This window comes from Bos mutus, chromosome X (genome assembly GCF_027580195.1).
Source record: "Bos mutus isolate GX-2022 chromosome X, NWIPB_WYAK_1.1, whole genome shotgun sequence".
NCBI classification, from domain to species: domain Eukaryota; kingdom Metazoa; phylum Chordata; class Mammalia; order Artiodactyla; family Bovidae; genus Bos; species Bos mutus.
In genome coordinates this window covers 75867446-75888192 of record NC_091646.1, presented here as the reverse complement: position 1 = coordinate 75888192, position 20747 = coordinate 75867446, and the positions used below count along the sequence as shown (strand labels likewise).

Sequence of the window (20747 nt, the reverse complement as noted above, 5' to 3'; positions counted from 1 at the left end):
TTAGTTCTAAAAGGTCTTGTAGGTCTTCATAGAATTGTTCAACTTCAGCTTCTTCAGCGTCACTGGTTGGGGCATAGACTTGGATTACTGTGATATCGAATGGTTTGCCTTGGAAACGAACAGAGGTCATTCTGTCGTTTTTGAGATTGCATCCAAGTACTGCATTTCGGACTCTTTTGTTGACCATGATGGCTACTCCATTTCTTCTAAGGGATTCCTGCCCACAGTAGTAAAGATAATAGTCATCTGAGTTAAATTCACCCATTCCAGTCCATTTTAGTTCGCTGATTCCTAGAATGTTGACGTTCACTCTTGCCATCTCCTGTTTGACCACTTCCAATTTGCCTTGATTCATGGATCTAACATTCCAGGTTCCTGTGCAATATTGCTCTCACAGCATCAGACCTTGCTTCTATCACCAGTCACTTCCACAACTGGGTATTGTTTTTGCTTTGGCTCCCTCCCTTCATTCTTTCTGGTGTTATTTTTCCACTGATCTCCAGTAGCATATTGGGCACCTACCGACCTGGGGAGTTCCTCTTTCAGTATCCTATCATTTTGCCTTTTCATACCATATTGTTTTGGGTAGTATACTCATTTTCACTATACTGATTCTTCCAATACATGAGCATGGTATATTTCTTCATCTATTTGTGTCATGTTTGATTTCTTTCATCAGCATTTTATAGTTTTCTATATGTAGATCTTTTGTTTCTTTAGCTAAATTTATTCCTAAGTATTTTATTCTTTTCATTGCAATGATGAATGGGATTGTTTCCTTAATTTCTCTTTCTGTTTTCTCATTGTTAGTGTGTAGGAATGCAAGGGATTTCTGTGTATTAATTTTATATCCTGCAACTTTACTATATTCATTGATTAGTGCTAGTAATTTTCTGGTGGTATCTTTAGGGTTTTCTTTGTAGAGCATCATGTCATCTGCAAACAGTGAGAGTTTTACTTCTTCTTTTCCAATCTGGATTCCTTTTATTTTTTTTTTTCTTCTCTGATTGCTGTGGCTAGGACTTCCAAAACTATGTTGAATAGTAGTGGTGAGAATGGGAACCCTTGTCATGTTCCTGATTTTAAAGGAAATGGTTTCAATTTTTCACCATAAAGGATAATGTTTGCTGTGGGTTCGTCATATATGGCTTTTCTTATGTTGAGGTATGTTCCTTCTATGCCTGCTTTCCTGGTGTGATTTTGACTGGAATTGTATTGAATCTGTAGATCAACTTGTGGATGAATGAAATCATAATAATATTGAGCCTTCTGATCCATCAACATGGTGTCTTTCTCTATTTATTTAGGTCTCCTATTTTTCTCAGTAATGTTTTAAAAAATTTTAATTGGAGGATAATTGCTTTACAATGTTGTGTTGGTTTCTGCCATATGATACAAATCAGACATAAGTGTCTGTCTGTCTGTATGTATGTATATGTATATATCCCCTCCCTCTTGAACTGCCTTCACCCTCCCATCCCACCTCTCTAGGGAGCACCAGGCTGAGCTCCCTGTGTTGTATAGCAACTCCCCACCTCTGTAATGTTTTAATGATTGTAAAGGTCTTTCACATCTCTTGTCAGATTTATACATAAGAATTTCACATTTTTGGATGCTGTCATAAATGGGATTATTTTTATTATTTTATGTTGCATTCGTTTTTTAATTGGAATATAATTGCTTTACAATGTTGTGTTAGTTTCTGCTCTACAGCAACATGAATCAGCTGTATGTATACACATATCCCCTCCCTCTTGAGCCTCCTTCCCACCCTCCCACTCCTCCCATCTAGGTCATCACAGAGCACCAAGCTGAGCTCCTTGTACTATACTGCAGCTTCCCACTAGCTATCTATTTTACACATGGTAGTGTTTTTATATCAATTCATCCCTCTTTCCATCCCCCACTGTTTTCACAATCTGTTCTCTATGTCTGTGCCTCTATTCCTGCCCTGCAAATAGGTTCATTGGTACCATTTTTCCATGTGTGTGTGTTCAGTTGCTCAGTCATGTCTGACTCTGCGACCCCATGTACTGTATCCACTAGGCTCCTCTGTCCATGGAATTTTCCAGGTAAGAATACTAGACTGGGTTGCCATTTCCTCCTCCAAGGGATATTCCTGACCCAGGGATCAAACCCATGTCTAGATTCTATATATGTGCTGTGCTGTGCTTAATCTCTCAGTCATGTCTGACTCTTTGTGACCCCATGGACTGTAGCCAGGCTCCTCTGTCCATGGCGATTCTCCAGGCAAGAATACTGCAGTGGGTTGCCATGTCCTCCTCTAGAGGATATTCCCAATCCAGGAATTGAACCGGGGTTTCCTGCATTGCAGGTGGATTCTTTATCAGCTGAGCTACCAGGGAAGTCCAGATCCATACATATGTGTTAATATATGATATTTGTTTTTCTCTTTCATAAATCTTATTATTTTTAAAATTTCAGCTTCTGATTGTTCCTTGTTATTATATAATAGATTTTTGTATATTGACCTTTTATCCTGCAGCCTTGCTAGACTCACTTACTAGATTTGGTAGCTTTTTTTTTTGTGATTCCATCTGATTTTCTACATAGAAAATCATGTTATCTGAGAATAAAGTAACAGTTCTTCCTTTCTAATAAGGATGCCTTTTATTTCTTTTTCTTGCCTTAATTCACTGACTAGAAATTCCAGTATAGTGTTGAATTCTTATTCTCTGTAGTGAGTACAGATACTCTTGTCTTATTCCTGATCGTAGAGGTTAAACATGAAGTCTTTCACTATTAAATATGATGTTAGCTGTAGGTTTTTCATACATGTCCTTTATCAGGTTCAGAAAGTTCCCTTCTATCCTTAGTTTGCTAAGCATTATCAGGAGTAAATATTGAAGTTTGTCAAATGCTTTTCATGTATCTTTGTGATACAGCAAATCACATTTTTTTTTTTTTTGAATGTTAACTCAATCTAGGACTTCTGGAATAAATCTCACTTGGCCATTGTTTGACATTGACTGAAATGTTTGTGTGCCCCCAAATTCATTTGTTGAAGCCTTAGCCTACAGTGACTTGGTATTTGGAGGTGGAGTCTTTGGGAGAAAACTAGGTTTAGATTAGGCCAGAAGGGTGGCCTCATGAGGGGATTAGTACCCTTATAAGAGAAAGAGATGTCTTTCTCCATAAGTAGGCACCAAGGAAAGGCCATGTGAGTACACAGTGAGAAAGCAGTTGTCTACAAGGCAGGAAATGGGCCCTCAGTTCAGTTCAGTTCAGTCGCTCAGTCGTGTCTGACTCTCTGTGACCCCATGAATCGCAGCACGCCAGGCCTCTCTGTCCATCACCAACTCCCGGAGTTCATCAGACTCAGGTCCATCGAGTCAGTGATGCCATCCAGCCATCTCATCCTCTGTCGTCCCCTTCTCCTCCTGCCCCCAATCCCTCCCAGCATCAGAGTCTTTTCCAATGAGTCAACTCTTCCCATGAGGTGGCCAAAGGACTGGAGTTTCAGCTTTAGCATCATTCCTTCCAAAGAAATCCCAGGGCTAATCTCCTTCAGAATGGACTGGTTGGATCTCCTTGCAGTCCAAGGGACTCTCAAGAGTCTTCTCCAACACCACAGTTCAAAAGCATCAATTCTTTGGCGCTCAGCCTTCTTCACAGTCCAACTCTCACATCCATACATGACCACAGGGAAAACCATAGCCTTGACTAGATGGACCTTTGTTGGCAAAGTAATGTCTCTGCTTTTCAATATGCTATCTAGGTTGGTCATAACTTTCCTTCCAAGGAGTAAGCATCTTTTAATTTCATGGCTGCAGTCACCATCTGCAGTGATTTTGGAGCCCAGAAAAATAAAGTCTGACACTGTTTCCACTGTTTCCCCATCTATTTCCCATGAAGTGATGGGACCAGATGCCATGATCTTCGTTTTCTGAATGTTGAGCTTTAAGCCAACTTTTTCACTCTCCTCTTCCACTTTCATCAAGAGGCTTTTTAGTTCCTCTCCACTTTCTGCCATAAGGGTGGTGTCATCTGCATATCTGAGGTTATTGATATTTCTCCCGGCAATCTTGATTCCAGCTTGTGCTTCTTCCAGCTCAGCGTTTCTCATGATGTACTCTGCATATCAGTTAAATAAGCAGGGTGACAATATACAGCCTTGACGTACTCCTTTTCATATTTGGAACCAGTCTGTTGTTCCATGTCCAGTTCTAACTGTTGCTTCCTGACCTGCATACAGATTTCTCAAGAGGCAGGTCAGGTGGTCTGGTATTCCCATCTCTTTCAGAATTTTCCACAGTTTATTGTGATCCACACAGTCAAAGGCTTTGGCATAGTCAATAAAGCAGAAATAAATGTTTTTTTGGAACTCTCTGGCTTTGTCCATGATCCAGCGGATGTTGGCAATTTGATCTCTGGTTCCTCTGCCTTTTCTAAAACCAGCTTGAACATCTGGAAGTTCATGGTTCACGTATTGCTGAAGCCTGGCTTGGAGAATTTTGAGCATTACTTTACTAGTGTGTCAGATGAGTGCAATTGTGTGGTAGTTTGAGCATTCTTTGGCATTGCCTTTCTTTGGGATTGGAATGAAAACTGACCTTTTCCAGTCCTGTGGCCAATGCTGAGTTTTCCAAATTTGCTGGCATATTGAGTTCAGCACTTTCACAGCATCATCTTTCAGGATTTGAAATAGCTCAACTGGAATTCCATCACCTCCACTAGCTTTGTTCGTAGTGATGCTTTCTAAGGCCCATTTGACTTCACATTCCAGGATGTCTGGCTCTAGGTCAGTGATCACACCATCGTGATTATCTGGGTCGTGAAGCTCTTTTTTGTACAGTTCTTCTGTGTATTCTTGCCACCTCTTCTTAATATCTTCTGCTTCTGTTAGGTCCATACCATTTCTGTCCTTTATTGAGCCCATCTTTGCATGAAATGTTCCCTTGCTATCTCTCATTTTCTTGAAGAGATTTCTAGTCTTTGCCATTCTGTTGTTTTCCTCTATTTCTTTGCATTGATCGCTGAGGAAGGCTTTCTTATCTCTTCTTGCTATTCTTTGGAACTCTGCATTCAGATGCTTATATCTTTCCTTTTCTCCTTTGCTTTTCGCTTCTCTTCTTTTCACAGCTATTTGTAAGGCCTCCCCAGACAGCCATTTTGCTTTTTTGCATTTCTTTTCCATGGGGATGGTCTTGATCCCTGTCTCCTGTACAATGTCATGAACCTCATTCCATAGTTCATCAGGCACTCTATCTATCAGATCTAGGCCCTTAAATCTATTTCTCACTTCCACTGTATAATCATAAGGGATTTGATTTAGGTCATACCTGAATGGTCTAGTGGTTTTCCCTTCTTTCTTCAATTTAAGTCTGAATTTGGTAATAATGAGTTCATGATCTGAGCCACAGTCAGCTCCCCATCTTGTTTTTGTTGACTGTATAGAGCTTCTCCATCTTTGGCTGCAAAGAATATGATCAATCTGATTTCAGTATTGACCATCTGGTGATGTCCATGTGTAGAGTCTTCTCTTGTGTTGTTGGAAGAGGGTGTTTGCTATGACCAGTGCATTTTCTTGGCAAAATTCTATTAGTCTTTGTCCTGCTTCATTCCATATTCCAAGGCCAAATTTGCCTGTTACTCCAGGTGTTTCTTGACTTCCTACTTTTGCATTCCAGTCCCCTGTAATGAAAATGACATCTTTTTTGGGTGTTAGTTGTAAAAGGTCTTGTAGGTCTTCATAGAACCATTCAACTTCAACTTCTTCAGTGTTACTGGTTGGGGCATAGACTTGGATTACCAGACAAGAATCTGATGGCAGCTTGATCATAAACTTTCCAGCTTCCAGACTGTGAGAAATAAATTCCTGTTTAAGCCACCCAGTCTATAGTCTACAGTTTTTTTTGTTATAGTAGCCCAAGTGGACCAAGATAGTCATGATATAATATCCTTTTGACATATTGTTGGAATTCAATTTGCTAATGTTTTAAGAACTTTAAATAAAGGATGTTGACCTGCATTATTTTGTTTGTTTTGTGTTGTTTTGGCCATGCCACACTATTTGTGGGATCTTAGCTCCTTGGCCAGTGATTGAACTTGGGTCTATGGCAGTTAAGAGTGCTGAGTCCTAACTACTGGACTGCCAGGGAACTCCTCATCTGTAGTTTTCTTATGTCTTTGTTTTCTGTATTAGGTTAATGCTGGCTCATAGAATGAGTTGAGAACTATTCTCTTGTATTAAAATTTTTTGGAAGAGTTGTGTAGAATTGATATTATTTGTTCCTTAAATGTTTGTTAGAATTTACCAGCAAAGTCTTTTGGGCCTGGAGTTTTCCTCATAAGCAAGTTTTTAACTGCAAATTCAATTTACTTAATAATAAAGGGCTTTTTAGGTTATCTATTTCTTCTTGAATATGCTTTAGTAGTTTGTGTCTTTTGTCTTCGTTGCTGAGTTTACTGGCATCAGATTGTTCATAATACTCCTTTATTAGTCTTTTAATATCTGGAGAATCTGTAGCAATGTCATTTCTCTCAATTCTAATATTGATAATTTGCCTTTTATTTTATTCTCATCAGTTTCATTAGAGGTTTATCACTTTATCTTGTCAAAGATAGAACTTTTGATTTCAATAATTTTCTCTATTCGTTTTCTTTCCTATTTCACTGATTTCAGCTCTGATCTTTTATTTCTTCTACTTTGGATTTAATTTCCTCTTTTTAGAATTTCTTAAGGTGGAAGGTGAGGTCACTGATTTGAGACCCTCCTTTTCTAATATAGGCATTTGGCACTATGTATAGAACTTCTCCAAGGCACTGCTTTAGCACCATCCCACAAATTGTTTTTTTTTCATTCAGTTCAAAATACTTTTTGATTTCGTTTTTCAGTTCTCCTTTGACTCATGTGTTATTTAGAGGTGTGTTTAGTTTCCAATACTTAGATTTTCCAGAGATGTTTCCATTATTGATTTTTAACTTTATTCTATTGTGGTCAGAGAAAACATACTTTGTTTTTGAATCGTTTTAAATTTATTAAGACTTGTTTAAGGGCCCAGAATATGGTCCATCTTGGTGAATGTTCCACTTGCATTTGAAAAAAAAAATTATATTTTCCTACTGTGGGGTGGAGTGGTATCAATTAAAACTAGGTAGTTGATAGTTTTGTTCAAATCTTCTATATCCTATTTTTGTGTACTTGTTCTATTAATTAGACATAAACTGTAATTGCAGGCTTGTTCACTTCTCCCTGAAGTTCAAATCGCTTTCCCTTAATGTATTCTGAATTTATGTTATTAGATGCATAAACATTTAAGGTTTTTATGGCCTCTTGATGAATTTGCCCTCATGTGATACTAATATAGCCACTCCAGCTTTCTTTTGGTTAGTGTGAACATGGTATCCTTTTCCATCTTCTTACTTTTAACTTATTCATGTCTTTATACTTAAAAGTGTTTCTTGTGGGCAGTATAGAGTTGCATTCTTTAATCCTCAAACTCTGCTCAGATCCCTGGGACCTTCAAGAACTCTCTTAATTCTCCAGGCTACCCATCTCCTTATAGGAGGCTGTGATAATTAGAGCATCATTCCTCATAATGAGAGCCCCGCCTGCCTTCTATCACTTCCCTGCCCTGCGCCCCCCAGGAATAGCAGTGAATTGTTTCCACTTCCCCAGGACAGTTTTTCAGACAACATGGACATCCAAACCTATGGCAAGTCCTTAGGCAGTGCCAGATCCAGCCACACTGGATCAAGCAGGCCCATGGAAGATTACCCAAGGCTACTTAAGAAGTACCAAAGGCTACCTTGGAAAAAGTAAGTGTGGGGGAGAAGGAAATAGAAAACTAATTTCTAAGAGGAAGGATTTTATTGACTGAAAAAAAAAAAAACCCACATGTATTTTTTACATTTCCAGAAAGTGTTTCAACTAAGATTGAAAAAACAAGACCAATCTAGAGTGGTCAGCTGCAGGCCAGGTGGGCCCTTTGGTGAGGAGGAATGTGCTCCTGAAGGATAAGAAGCACTTGCTCTCTGTCTAATGTATTAGTTTCCTATTTCTGTTGTTAATAAATTACCACAAATTTAGCAGTTTAAAACAGCACAAATTTATTCTCTTATAGTTCTGGAAGTCAGAAGTCTAAAATCATGGTGTAGACAGGGCTGGGTGCCTTATGGAGACCTCAGGGGAGAATTCATTTCCTTTCCTTCTTCAGTTTGTAGAGGTCACCTGCATTCCTTGGCTCATGGCCCTTCTTAGCATCACTCCAACCTCTTGCTTCCATTATTCACACTCCTCCTTCTACTAATGCTAATCCCCTTTGCCTCCCTCTTAAAAGTACCTTTACGATTATACTGGTTGGGTTCACCTGGACAACCAAGGATAATTTCCACATTTCAGGTCCCTAACCTTAATCACACCAGCAAAATCCTTTCCAGCTTCCCAGGGTAGCACTAGTGGTAAATAACCTGCCTGCCAATGCAGGAGACTTGTAAGAGATGTGGGTTCAATCCCTGGGTCAGGAAGATCGCCTAGAGGAGGGCATGGCAACCCACTCCAGTATTCTTGCCTGAAGAATCCCACGGACAGAGGAGCCTGGTGAGCTATAATCCATAGAGTTGCAAAGAGTCAGACACGACTGAAACGGCTTAGCATGCATGCAGAGTACTTTTTATCATGCAGGGTAACACATTCAGATTCCAGGGATTAGAAAGTGGACATCTTTAGGGGGCCATTATTTAGCCAATTACAGGTTAGACTAGCTATGGAGAAGTCAAGTTCACTAGGTCCTAGCTCTGGCATGAGGCCTGTCAAGTCCAGATTTGTGTGAATTATCTTGTTCTTTGAATGTGAGCCTCTGAACTGTTTGCCTTTGTGTTAGATGACTAGTCCAATCATCTGTCCATATGGCAAGAATCAAGTGGTACAGAATTCATGAGTAACCCCCTCTCAGGTTGCTTTCTTCAGGGAGAAGCTGAGTAGAAACTTGCTATAGCAAGTGTTGGGAAGCACAGTGCAAAATAGCCTTGAAGGAGAAGGTCCTTGGCAGAGGGGCCAGAAGTACCCAGGCTTTGTGTACTGATAACTGAAAAACATCTCCTGCCTCGAGCTGAAAAACATGCTCGGCCCCAAGATTTAATAATTAAATATTAAGGATGTTGCTTGAGAAAATGGGTCATGGGATAAACACATGGGTCATTTAGAACACGCTGTCCTTGAAATAACTTTTACTGATTATGTCTTAACCCTGTACGTGCTCTGCTGGTCGTATACTCTAAGCTCTTTGTTCCTGCTTCTATAAAAAGGCTGGACTGCAGAAATAAACTTGTCAGTCCTTGCAAGAGACTGTCCGAGTATTGTTCTTTCAGGTTTGTCGTTTTCAAGTCCTGGGGAGAAAATCCCTGACAGCAAGTACAGCTTAATCAGCCCAATTCCATCTTTTTAGTTTGTTTATAACCTGACAATCAGTTAAAATAAAATGAAACTGAGAAGGTAGAGTGGGACGAATAGTCAGGGGAAGAGAAATTAATGCTTGGGAGTGTCCAGGATTTGAGGTTGGAATGCTCACACCCAAACTCACTTGAACAAGATGAAAAATGATGGATGTTTTGTTTATTAAGATAATGTATTCAGGGAGTGTCAAGGCAAAGAACTCATCAGTGACTGGACAAGGCAGAAGGTACCGGTCTGGGGTGTGACAACCCCCTTCATATTGGCTCACTTCAAGGATAACTATCCTCATGGTAGGTCATGCAATTCGTTCCAATCCATGAAGTAAAATGAACTGAATTCACAGAAGCCTCCCTCAACAGTGGTGAACTGAGTATTACAGAGCTCCATGTGTAGGAGCCTGGCTTGGAGAATTTTGAGCATTACTTTACTAGTGTGTGAGATGAATGCAATTGTGTGGTAGTTCGAGCATTCTTTGGCATTGTCTTTCTTTGGGATTGGGATGAAAACTGACCTTTTCCAGTCCTGTGGCCAATGCTGAGTTTTCCAAATTTGCTGGCATATTGAGTTCAGCACTTTCACAGCATCATCTTTCAGGATTTGAAACAGCTCAACTGGAATTCCATCACCTCCACTAGCTTTGTTCGTAGTGATGCTTTCTAAGGCCCATTTGACTTCACATTCCAGGATGTCTGGCTCTAGGTCAGTGATCACACCATCGTGATTATCTGGGTCGTGAAGCTCTTTTTTGTACAGTTCTTCTGTGTATTCTTGCCACCTCTTCTTAATATCTTCTGCTTCTGTTAGGTCCATACCATTTCTGTCCTTTATTGAGCCCATCTTTGCATGAAATGTTCCCTTGGTATCTCTCATTTTCTTGAAGAGATCTCTAGTCTTTCCCATTCTGTTGTTTTCCTCTATTTCTTTGCATTGATCGCTGAGGAAGGCTTTCTTATCTCTTCTTGCTATTCTTTGGAACTCTGCATTCAGATGCTTTTATCTTTCCTTTTCTCCTTTGCTTTTTGCTTCTCTTTTTTTTCACAGCTATTTGTAAGGCCTCCTCAGACAGCCATTTTGCTTTTTTGCTTTTCCATGGGGATGGTCTTGATCCCTGTCTCCTGTACAATGTCACGAACCTCCGTCCATAGTTCATCAGGCACTCTATCAGATCTAGTCCCTTAAATCTATTTCTCACTTCCACTGTATAATCATAAGGGATTTGATTTAGGTCATACCTGAATGGTCTAGTGGTTTTCCCTACTTCAGCAATACATGAACTGTGAACTTCCAGATGTTCAAGTTGGTTTTATTTTTTTAATTTTATTTTTAGACTTTACATAATTGTATTAGTTTTGCCAAATATCAAAATGAATCCGCCACAGGTATATATGTGTTCCCCATCCTGAACCCTCCTCCCTCCTCCCTCCCCATACCATCCCTCTGGGTCGTCCCAGTGCACTAGCCCCAAGCATCCAGTATCCTGCATCGAACCTGGACTGGCATCTTGTTTCATACATGATATTTTACATGTTTCAGTGCCATTCTCCCAAATCTTCCCACCCTCTCCCTCTCCCACAGAGTCCATAAGACTGTTCTATACATCAGTGTCTCTTTTGCTGTCTCATACACAGGGTTATTGTTACCATCTTTCTAAATTCCATATATATGCATTAGTATACTGTATTGGTGTTTTTCCTTCTGGCTTACTTCACTCTGTATAATAGGCTCCAGTTTCATCCACCTCATTAGAACTGATTCAAATGTATTCTTTTTAATGGCTGAGTAATACTCCATTGTGTATATGTACCACAGCTTTCTTATCCATTCATCTGCTGATGTACATCAAGTTGGTTTTAAAAAAGGCAGAGGAACCAGAGATCAAATTGCCAATATCCGCTGGATCATGGAAAAAGCAAGAGAGTTCCAGAAAAACATTTATTTCTGCTTTATTGACTATGCCAAAGCCTTTGACTGTGTGGATCACAATAAACTGTGGAAAATTCTGAAAGAGATGGAAATACCAGACCACCTGACCTGCCTCTTGAGAAATCTGTATGCAGGTCAGGAAGCAACAGTTAGAACTGGACATGGAACAACAGACTGGTTCCAAATATGAAAAGGAGTACGTCAAGGCTGTATATTGTCACCCTGCTTATTTAACTGATATGCAGAGTACATCATGAGAAACGCTGAGCTGGAAGAAGCACAAGCTGGAATCAAGATTGCCGGGAGAAATATCAATAACCTCAGATATGCAGATGACACCACCCTTATGGCAGAAAGGGAAGAGGAACTAAAAAGCCTCTTGATGAAAGTGAAAGTGGAGAGTGAAAAAGTTGGCTTAAAGCTCAACATTCAGAAAATGAAGATCATGGCATCTGGTCCCATCACTTCACGAGAAATAGATGGGGAAACGGAAACAGTGTCAGACTTTGTTTTTTGGGGCTCCAAAATAACTGTAGATGGTGACTGCAGCCATGAAATTAAAAGACGCTTACTCCTTGGAAGAAAAGTTATGACCAACCTAGATAGCGTATTGAAAAGCAGAGACATTACTTTGCCAACAAAGGTCCATCTAGTCAAGGCTATGGTTTTTCCAGTGGTCATGTATGGATGTGAGAGTTGGACTGTGAAGAAAGCTGAGCGCCGAAGAATTGATGCTTTTGAACTGTGGTGTTGGAGAAGACTCTTGAGAGTCCCTTGGACTGCAAGGAGATCCAACCAGTCCATTCTGAAGGAGATCAGTCCTGGGATTTCTTTGGAGGGAATGATGCTGAAGCTCAAACTCCAGTCCTTTGGCCACCTCATGCGAAGAGTTGACTCATTGGAAAAGACTCTGATGCTGGGAGGGATTGGGGGCAGGAGGAGAAGGGGACGACAGAGGATGAGATGGCTGGATGGCATCGCTGACTCGATGGACGTGAGTCTGAGTGAACTCTGGGAGTTGGTGATGGACAGGGAGGCCTGGCGTGCTGCGATTCATGGGGTCACAAAGAGTTGGACATGACTGAGTGACTGAACTGAACTGAACTGATGTGTAGGAGAGACAGTCTCAGGGCAGGCCTTTATTAAAAGTTATAAAAAAGTCAATATGTAATTGATGCTTTTCATAAAACTTGAAAAATGTGAATTAAGGTCGTGAAAATCTAATGAATATTTGTTATAAATAAGATACATTTTTGAAAATATTACATGATAATTATTCAGTGGTGAATCAGGTTTTAATCCTATCATGTATTTTTCTTCCATTCTTAAGGGTCAGCATGCATACTGAGGACTGTAAAGTCCTTTTTTTTTAGCCCCAGGACTGTATATCCTCTGGTTTATTCTGTGCATTTGAAAGTTTCTTCAACGTAAAAACAAAAGTTCGTCTCTTATTAGAAATACAGTCATCAGCATAAACCCAAAGCTTTTGTTGGCTAAAAGAGCAGTATTTGTAGTTTTGGTACCACAACATTTTACCTAGAAATTTACTGAATCAAAAGAGTTATCTATGAATGTGGTATTGGGGAAAATGCAGGGGGAGAGGGGGAGGAGGAGAGGAAATGAGAAGAAGGGGGAGAGAAACTATAAAAGATAATTATCTTTTAACTATCTTCACTAATGATTTATCCAGTGACCTTTACCAAATACATTTTGTGAACATAATGAAAATGTTTATAATGCCCTCAAAATCCCCATGACACTATATAACCTTTATTACATTAATATACTCACATGACTCCAAATAGAATGAATATTGTAAAGAATGTGTATCTAAAAGTGAGGCTTGATCTAAGCCCTCTGAGCTTTGTGACTTTAGATAGGATCCATTTTCCTAGTGATTTCTGTTGACCCTATGGTTCCATCTTATCAGCCCAATGAAATTGTGATTTCCAGGTAGAGTCCAATTCCCCAGAGTTCTCTTTGGTCCCTGCTATTGACACGAATCATGAATTTGTGCTTCTAAACATTCAATCACTCCTTCTTCTTCCTTTCCCCTTACCATCTGTTTTAATGAATAAGATTTTTTTTTAAATAAAAGGCACATATGTAAGTTTTTTGAAAACCCAGATGCCCAAAAAATTACCACACTGACAGCAGTTAGCAGTTTTCATAATTTAATGAAAAAGTATTGGTAAAAAGGTGACATTTGAAAAAAGACAGTTTGTCTTTGAAAACTGGACTATATAAGACAAAATGAAAAAGATTTAACAAGAAGGTTAAGAGGTAATACTTCAAACAACAGCAAAATGTAGCAAATACATTTTGGGGCAGTTGAAATGTATACAGCTGAAGGCTCCTTCATTTATTTAGGAAAATTCTGTAAAAATATTACAACTATATTTCCCTGACTGAAATTATTTTTGTCAATACTATCCCAATGGCATTACATATATGGAATTTGGCTGAAGCACTTTTTTCAATGTTTGCTTTTCTTCCCACTCACTCAGAATTGAAAGGCATGAAAGGACACAGGTTACTGTACTGGCCTTTAACAGAGGAGTTTATAACATAGCTCCACTAGAATGGCATTACCATGAAGGTGTCAAATTATTATCTAACCCAGGAAATGCAAAGAAAAAGTACAGAAACCTAGTGCATAAATTGGAGAAATTCTCTTCCTCATTTGGATAATCCATAGCCTTTTCCTTTGTATTCAAATGAAATACAGGACACTGATCACACATGCTATGGTATGTTCACACATGTACACAGGCACAAAAGAAACATTTTGAAGGTGTAGCCAAAGGAGAGGCAAAATACAGAAATTTTCAGAAAAGGAGGAAGAAATAAAACCAAAGACAGCTACAGAAACAAAAGTGGGAAAGAGGTTTTGAAAACTACTGAGTTTCCCATATTTATGGAGAGAAGGGCCCCTGCCTTTACTGCAGCTGGGATATTTCACCAGGAAGCAACTTTAAAAATCTAAAATGGCCTCATTGTCTGAAAAGTCTCACTACATGTTCCCAAAATAGAAGAAAGAGAACATTAATTTAAGGCTAAGAAAAGTGAGCAGAGAATTATATATAGTTGGCTTCACATTTTAAAAACTGTAACATTTTCCTCTTCTTTAAATGGGAAGCAGGTATGTTTTATCCTCCACAAACCTAACTATTCTCTTCTTCCCCAGGATTAATCAAGGCTGATAGTTTGGGAACAGAGTATGAGCAACTTCTGAAAAACAGCTCCAGCCTTTTTGTTTTGGAAATTGCCTTGAACTCATAGTTGGTACAAAGCTAAATTATATCCATGTGTTTTTAAACACATGCTTTCAAATTCTGTTTGACAATAAAAATCTGTTTCAAAATTAAAGCAGATAAGAATATTTAACTTCTCTGCACTTTATTATCTTTTAATTATACCTCAATAAAAACTTTTATAAACATTAAAGCAGGCATACAAAAACTGTCAGCCAAACTTATTTAAGCCAAACTTATTTGAAAACAGTTAACACAAAAACCCTGACCTGATACAAATCCCTCAGAAATGTTCTCACTTTGGGAAAGGCTCTGGGATCCTTCACAAGCGCCTAAACTGAGAGAATCAGAGCATTTTCCTTGGAAGTAGTACTTTTGTAAACACTATCCACAAGTTAGCTTTTTATGCTTGTTAGCTGGGTGAAATAGTTACGAGTGTGTCCCCAACAAGCAAGTCTAGGAACAGGCACTGAACACTTATAAGCATTAGGTGTATTGACTTGGTAAGTTAAGATACTGTGAAAGGAACTCAACCTTGTGCAGAGCAAAGGAAGAGGGTAGTGAATTTGACAGTATCTGAAATATTGGTCCCTGGTCTCTCCCTGAAGAGTGTTTCTAGGTACCAGTGGAGTTAGAAACTTCCTACAGACACCAGGTCCGGGAGTCACATGCTGTAGCTTCGAAAGATAAGTAGTTTTAGTGTCTGATAATCATGGTCTCTTGCAAATCCATTAACAATGCATGGACTCTTAATATGTATGTATATCAATGTGTTAATATAATTGGAATGCTGCCCCAAAGTATTTACGGAGCAAATTACTCTGGTCCCAGCTGTTCTCACTAGCTTCTGGCAAAAAAAACACAACCACCCAAACTTTTGGACAGTATGTAATCCCTATAATGTGCTTGTAAAAACTAGACTTGATACCAGTTCAAAAACTGCAAGCCAATTTAGTGCGGAAAAATTTATATTCCCTTTTACTACAATTTCTCCCAACATATACTAGAGTCATTTTGGTGTATGAGTTTTCCCCAATATATGAGGCAAAGGCAAAGATGGAGGTTTTCTTGGAATTTCTAATCACCTCTGCATTGAACTGTGGGAAACAGGATATGTCTTGCTTTTACCATGGCAATCCCGTTTGGAATCATGGGGAGGATTTTCCCTATCAGAACTCTCTCTCTTTACCCTGACTTTTTCATCATTACCATCACTTTCTGCTTCTGAATCACTCAGCTCCACATCTGGGCAATACCCATCATTCTCCTGATATGGAGCTCTCCCTGCAGACCGCCTAACAAGCTGCTTGCCCCAGAGCTGCTCTTTGGGGTTAATATTCTTGGCTGCCTTCACATAGCGCTGGAGGTTCTCTGTGATCTTCACCCACTTATTGGTGGTCTCCTTAAAGGACCTGCTGGAGTGCTCCACAGTAGATTTTCTAAGGCTGCCCTGACTACCCAAGTGGGAGCTGAGCATGGGCTCCTGGTCAGAGAACATCTCACCTGAGCTATCTTTTTGGGTGACATCCCCAGACCAGGTACCCTCTAGGCCATTGGATTTGGCAAACTTGGGATTAGGTTGATTTTTCCCATTCCCAATGGAAGACTGTCCATGCAGGGCAGCCTGAAGGACCAGAGGCTTTCCCAGAGACTGCCCATGATAGAACTTAGGAGATGGAGGTTTGCAAGAAGGACTGGGATCCTCTGCTTCACTTCTATCATCACTGGGATTGGTCAGCAAACAGTCAGTCTGGCTCTCTTGTGGATGCTTTGGGTATGACTTCATTCTCATTTCCAGTGAATCTTGAGCCACCTGCATGCTCCTCATATTACAAGCAGGGGAGCTGTCATCAGGATAGAGAGGTCCATGATCAGGCTCTGTGGAGCTGTTACTGCCATCTTCTGTGGCTGATTTGGGCATTTTTAACTTTAAGGTAATTCTTGGTGGTGGGTAAAACAATGAATTTTCTAGTGCATTTGTCACAGGAAGTCCTGAGATTAAAAAAAGAAAGGTTCATTTTAACAACCAATCTAAATAACAGCATCTGTTTTCATGCAAATGGAAATAACAAGAAAGTGGGGGCAGCAATACTCATAATTAGACAAAGTATACTTTAAAACAAAGTCTATAACAAAGACAAAGAAGGGCATTAAATAATGATAAAGGGAGGAATACAAAAGGAAGGTATTACACTTGTTACCACATATACCCAAATAGAGGAACAACAAATATAAACAGCCAATACTAACAGAGATGAAAGAGAAGCTGACAATAATACAGTAATAGTAGGAGACTTTAATGCCCCACTTACATTAATGGACAGATCACCCAGAAAGAGCATTAACAAGTAATGGTGATCTTAAATGACACAATAGACAAGTTGGACTTAACCAGTATCTATAGGATATTACATCCCAAAACAGCAAAATACACATTCTTTTCAAGAGCACATGGGATGTTTTCCAGGATATATCATATGTGAAACCACAAATCATTTCTTGGATTATAAGAATTAATGTTGTTAAAATGGCCATACTACATTTTTTACAGAATTACAATAAATAACCCTAAAATTCATATGGAACCACAAAAGACCCTGAACTGCCAAAGCAACCTTGAAATAAAAGAACAAAGCTGGAAGTATCATGTGCCCAGACTTCAGACTATACTATAAAGCTACAGTAATCAAAACAGCATGGTACTGGTGCAAAAACAGACACATAGATTAACGGAACAGACTGAAGAGCTCAGAAATAAACCCACACACCTGTGGTCAGTTACACTTGCCTACAACAAAGGAGGCAAGAATATACAATGGAGAAAAGACAGTCTCTTTAACAAGTGGTGCTGGGAAAACTGGACAGCTTCATGTAAAACAGTGAGATTAGAACACTTCCTCACACCATTTATGAAAATAAACTCAAAATGGATTGAAGACCTAAAATGTTATACCTGAAACCATAAAATTCCTAGAAGAAAACAGAACACTTTTGACATAAATCACAGCAGTAGTTTTTTTGGGGGATCTGTCTCATAAGACCAAAGAAATAAAAGCAAAAATAAACAAATGGGACCCAATTAAACCTAAAGGCTTTTGCATGCAAAGGAAACCACTGACAAAATGAAAAGACAACCTACAGAATGGGAGAAAATTTTTGTAAATGGTACAACCAATGATGAGTTAATATCCAAAATACATAAAACAGTTCATACAACTTGATATTATAAAAACAAGCAACCCAATTAAAAAATGGGGAGAAGACCTGAACATTTTTTGGAAGACATATAGATGGCCAACAGGTACATGAAAAGATGCTCAACATTGATAACTATTAGAGAAATGCAAATCAAAGCCCGAATGAGATTTCACCTCACACCTGTCAAAATGCCTATCATCAAAAAGTTTGCAAATAATAAATGTTGGAGAGGATGTGGAAAAAAAGGAACACTTGTACACTGTTGGTGGGTGTGTAAATTGCTGCAGCCACTATGGAAAACAGTAGGGAGGTTCCTCAAAAAGCTAAAATTATAACTACTATAGGACCCAGCAATTCCACTCCTGGGTATATACCTGGAAAAAAACAAAAACACTATTTTGAAAAGGTATGTGCATCCTAATTTTCACAGCAGCACTATTTACAATAGCCAACATATGGAAGCAACTGAAAAGCCCATGAACAGAAGAATGGATGAAGAAGAGGTTATATATATATATATACACACACATATACATACACATATATATATACACACAATGGAATATTACTCAACCATAAAAAGAATGAAATTCTACCATGTGCAGCAACATGGATTAACCCAGAGAATATGCTAAGTGAAATACGTTAGCAGCAAAAGACAAATACTTTATGACATCACTTATATGTGGAATCTAAAAAATAATACAAATGATTATATATGCAAAACAAACAGACTCACAGATATAGAAAATAAACCAGTGGTTAGCAAAGGAGAGAGGGAAAGGGGGAGGGAAAAATTAGGGTATGGGATTGAGAGATACAAACTAGTACGTATAAAATAAACAACAAGGATATATTGTATAGCACAGGGAATTATAGCCATTATCTTTTAGTAACTTTTAATGGAGTACAATCTGTAAAAATACTGAATTACTATGCTGTACACCTGAAACTAATATAATTTTGTAAAGCAACTATATTTCAATAAAAAAATAAACAAATAAAGGCATACATTCTTACAGCAGAGTTCACGTACCCACTCTTCCAAATACTGAACAAATACCTGTGTTTGATATGTGCATATAGCAGCTGAAGTTAGCTGAACTAGAGGTTAGGGTGGGGATTGCTACAGGTGGAAAACTTAGCACTGCCACTTTTTGCTGTGTGACTCCCAACCTCTTCACCTCTGTTCTCCTAGTCTGTAAAAATAATCACAAAGACTAGTGTGATGCCTCATACATCCTTTCTGCTCCTTCTATTTCTGAAAAGAATGTCACTAGCAGTGGTTTAGAATAGGGTCTTCCTATTTGTGTGTCTGTACATGTGCATGAGTGGGTACCACATAGCATTCAGAACTTGCCTGAATGTTCGGGCTTCCCTGGCGGCGCAGGTGATAAAGAATCTGCCTGCAATGTGGTAGACCCAGGTTCGATCCCTGGGTCAGGAAGATCCCCTTGAGAAGGGAATGGCACTCTGGTATTATTGCCTGGGAAATCCCATGGACAGAGGAGCCTGGCAGGCTCCATACAGTCCATTGGGTTGCAAAGAGTCAGACATGACTGAGCCACCAACACTTTCCCTTTCTTTTACTCTGAACATAGACATTTCAGATCACACCCTCCAGTCTTCCTAAAGCAAGTCAAATACAAACTCATAAGAATGTAGTACAGGTTTTGGTGGTTCCCATATATTTTATGTCCTTAACTTAAAATAATTTCTTCACTATGAATGACCATCATGGAGGTGTGGGGCAGGTTTTGTAGTGGCAAGCCCCCCAGAAAAGAATCATGATGTTTCTGCCAATCATGATATTTCTGCTGCTATGGGCTTGGCCTTGGGAGTACTGGCAATCAATTACCTGGTTATATCAACCCTATAATCATATTTATGACAAGTATTCCTCTCTCTATTATTCTGAGTGTTCTGAAATCAAAAGGGCACTAGTATCAAACAATTTATTTTTGTATAAGGACTTGACCTTTGCCCATTACCATCTCACTGTAGCCTCACAAAGATGACATACAGAAAAGACAACTATTAGGTGCCTCAATGGACATCTGTTCCCTAAAGGTCTAAACTGAACACTCAGCCCCCACTTCTACCAGAGCCTGCCATCTGTTGCTGCCACAAGCAGTTATGGGGCTGGGTCCCACTAATTAGAAGTCACATGGTCTAGGGGCCAATTTCCTTGGCACCATGGAAGCTCTTCCTGCTGTCCTCTGGTTCTCCTTGTCTTGTCTATCATGGTACTCTTATGGCTGAGCAGCCCTGCTGTTTCCTCCTACACCATTCTGCCGTGGCCTGTGATCCTCACAACTTTCCATAAGACTTTGACACCTACCTCACACCTTATTTCTGGGTGTCTCTCTTGCTCTATAGCTGGCCCTTGGCAGAAGCTGGATTCTGCACACATTGCCCAGTGACCCCTAGTTGCCCAGGCTCTGCCACTGACCTCTGTATTAAATGAGGCAAAGGGAGGTTACAAATATCTCTGAATATGACTGTCATCATTCCAGCCAAGCTCCTATGCTTAGAGTACTGTAATTATGTTCACTTGTTTCTCTCACCAAGTGGGCAGAGTTCTCTGAAGGAAGGAATTCTGTCTTGCTCACTGCTCTGTCTTCTAGCTCAGCTCTTAGTTCATAGGAGGTGCTCAACAAACGTCAGTGAATAAGTGAAAAGATAAGAACCCAGATCTCCTACTAAATTCTGGCTAAGGATTTGTTATTAATATAACAGACTGTTAGGATGAGTAACCCTGGAATTAAATGTTTTCCGGAAACTAGGATCAGATCGTATCCTACTGATTTCTAAATGAATCCAATGATTTTAGAATCATTTCATGGCTCCAACTAACAGCCTCTAATATCTGTCTGGGACATAAGTTATCTGTCCTAGACCTGCAACTCCACCAACCCTACCCTGGGATTTCTTGCCTCATGAGTCAACAGTGA

General features: G+C 39.4%; 1 protein-coding gene across 3 annotated transcripts in view; it reads right to left on the bottom strand.

The window, feature by feature from the left end:
• Positions 1 to 13498: 13498 nt before the first annotated feature.
• JADE3 (jade family PHD finger 3) overlaps positions 13499 to 20747 on the bottom strand; it is a 138332-nt gene continuing 131083 nt past the window's right edge. For all 3 annotated transcript variants that reach the window (XM_005898183.3, XM_070365641.1, XM_070365642.1), the window contains exon 11: positions 13499 to 16587. In XM_005898183.3, the coding sequence (XP_005898245.1) occupies positions 15677 to 16587 (911 nt within the window). In that variant the 3' untranslated portion in view covers positions 13499 to 15676. The remainder of the gene's footprint in view (positions 16588 to 20747) is intronic.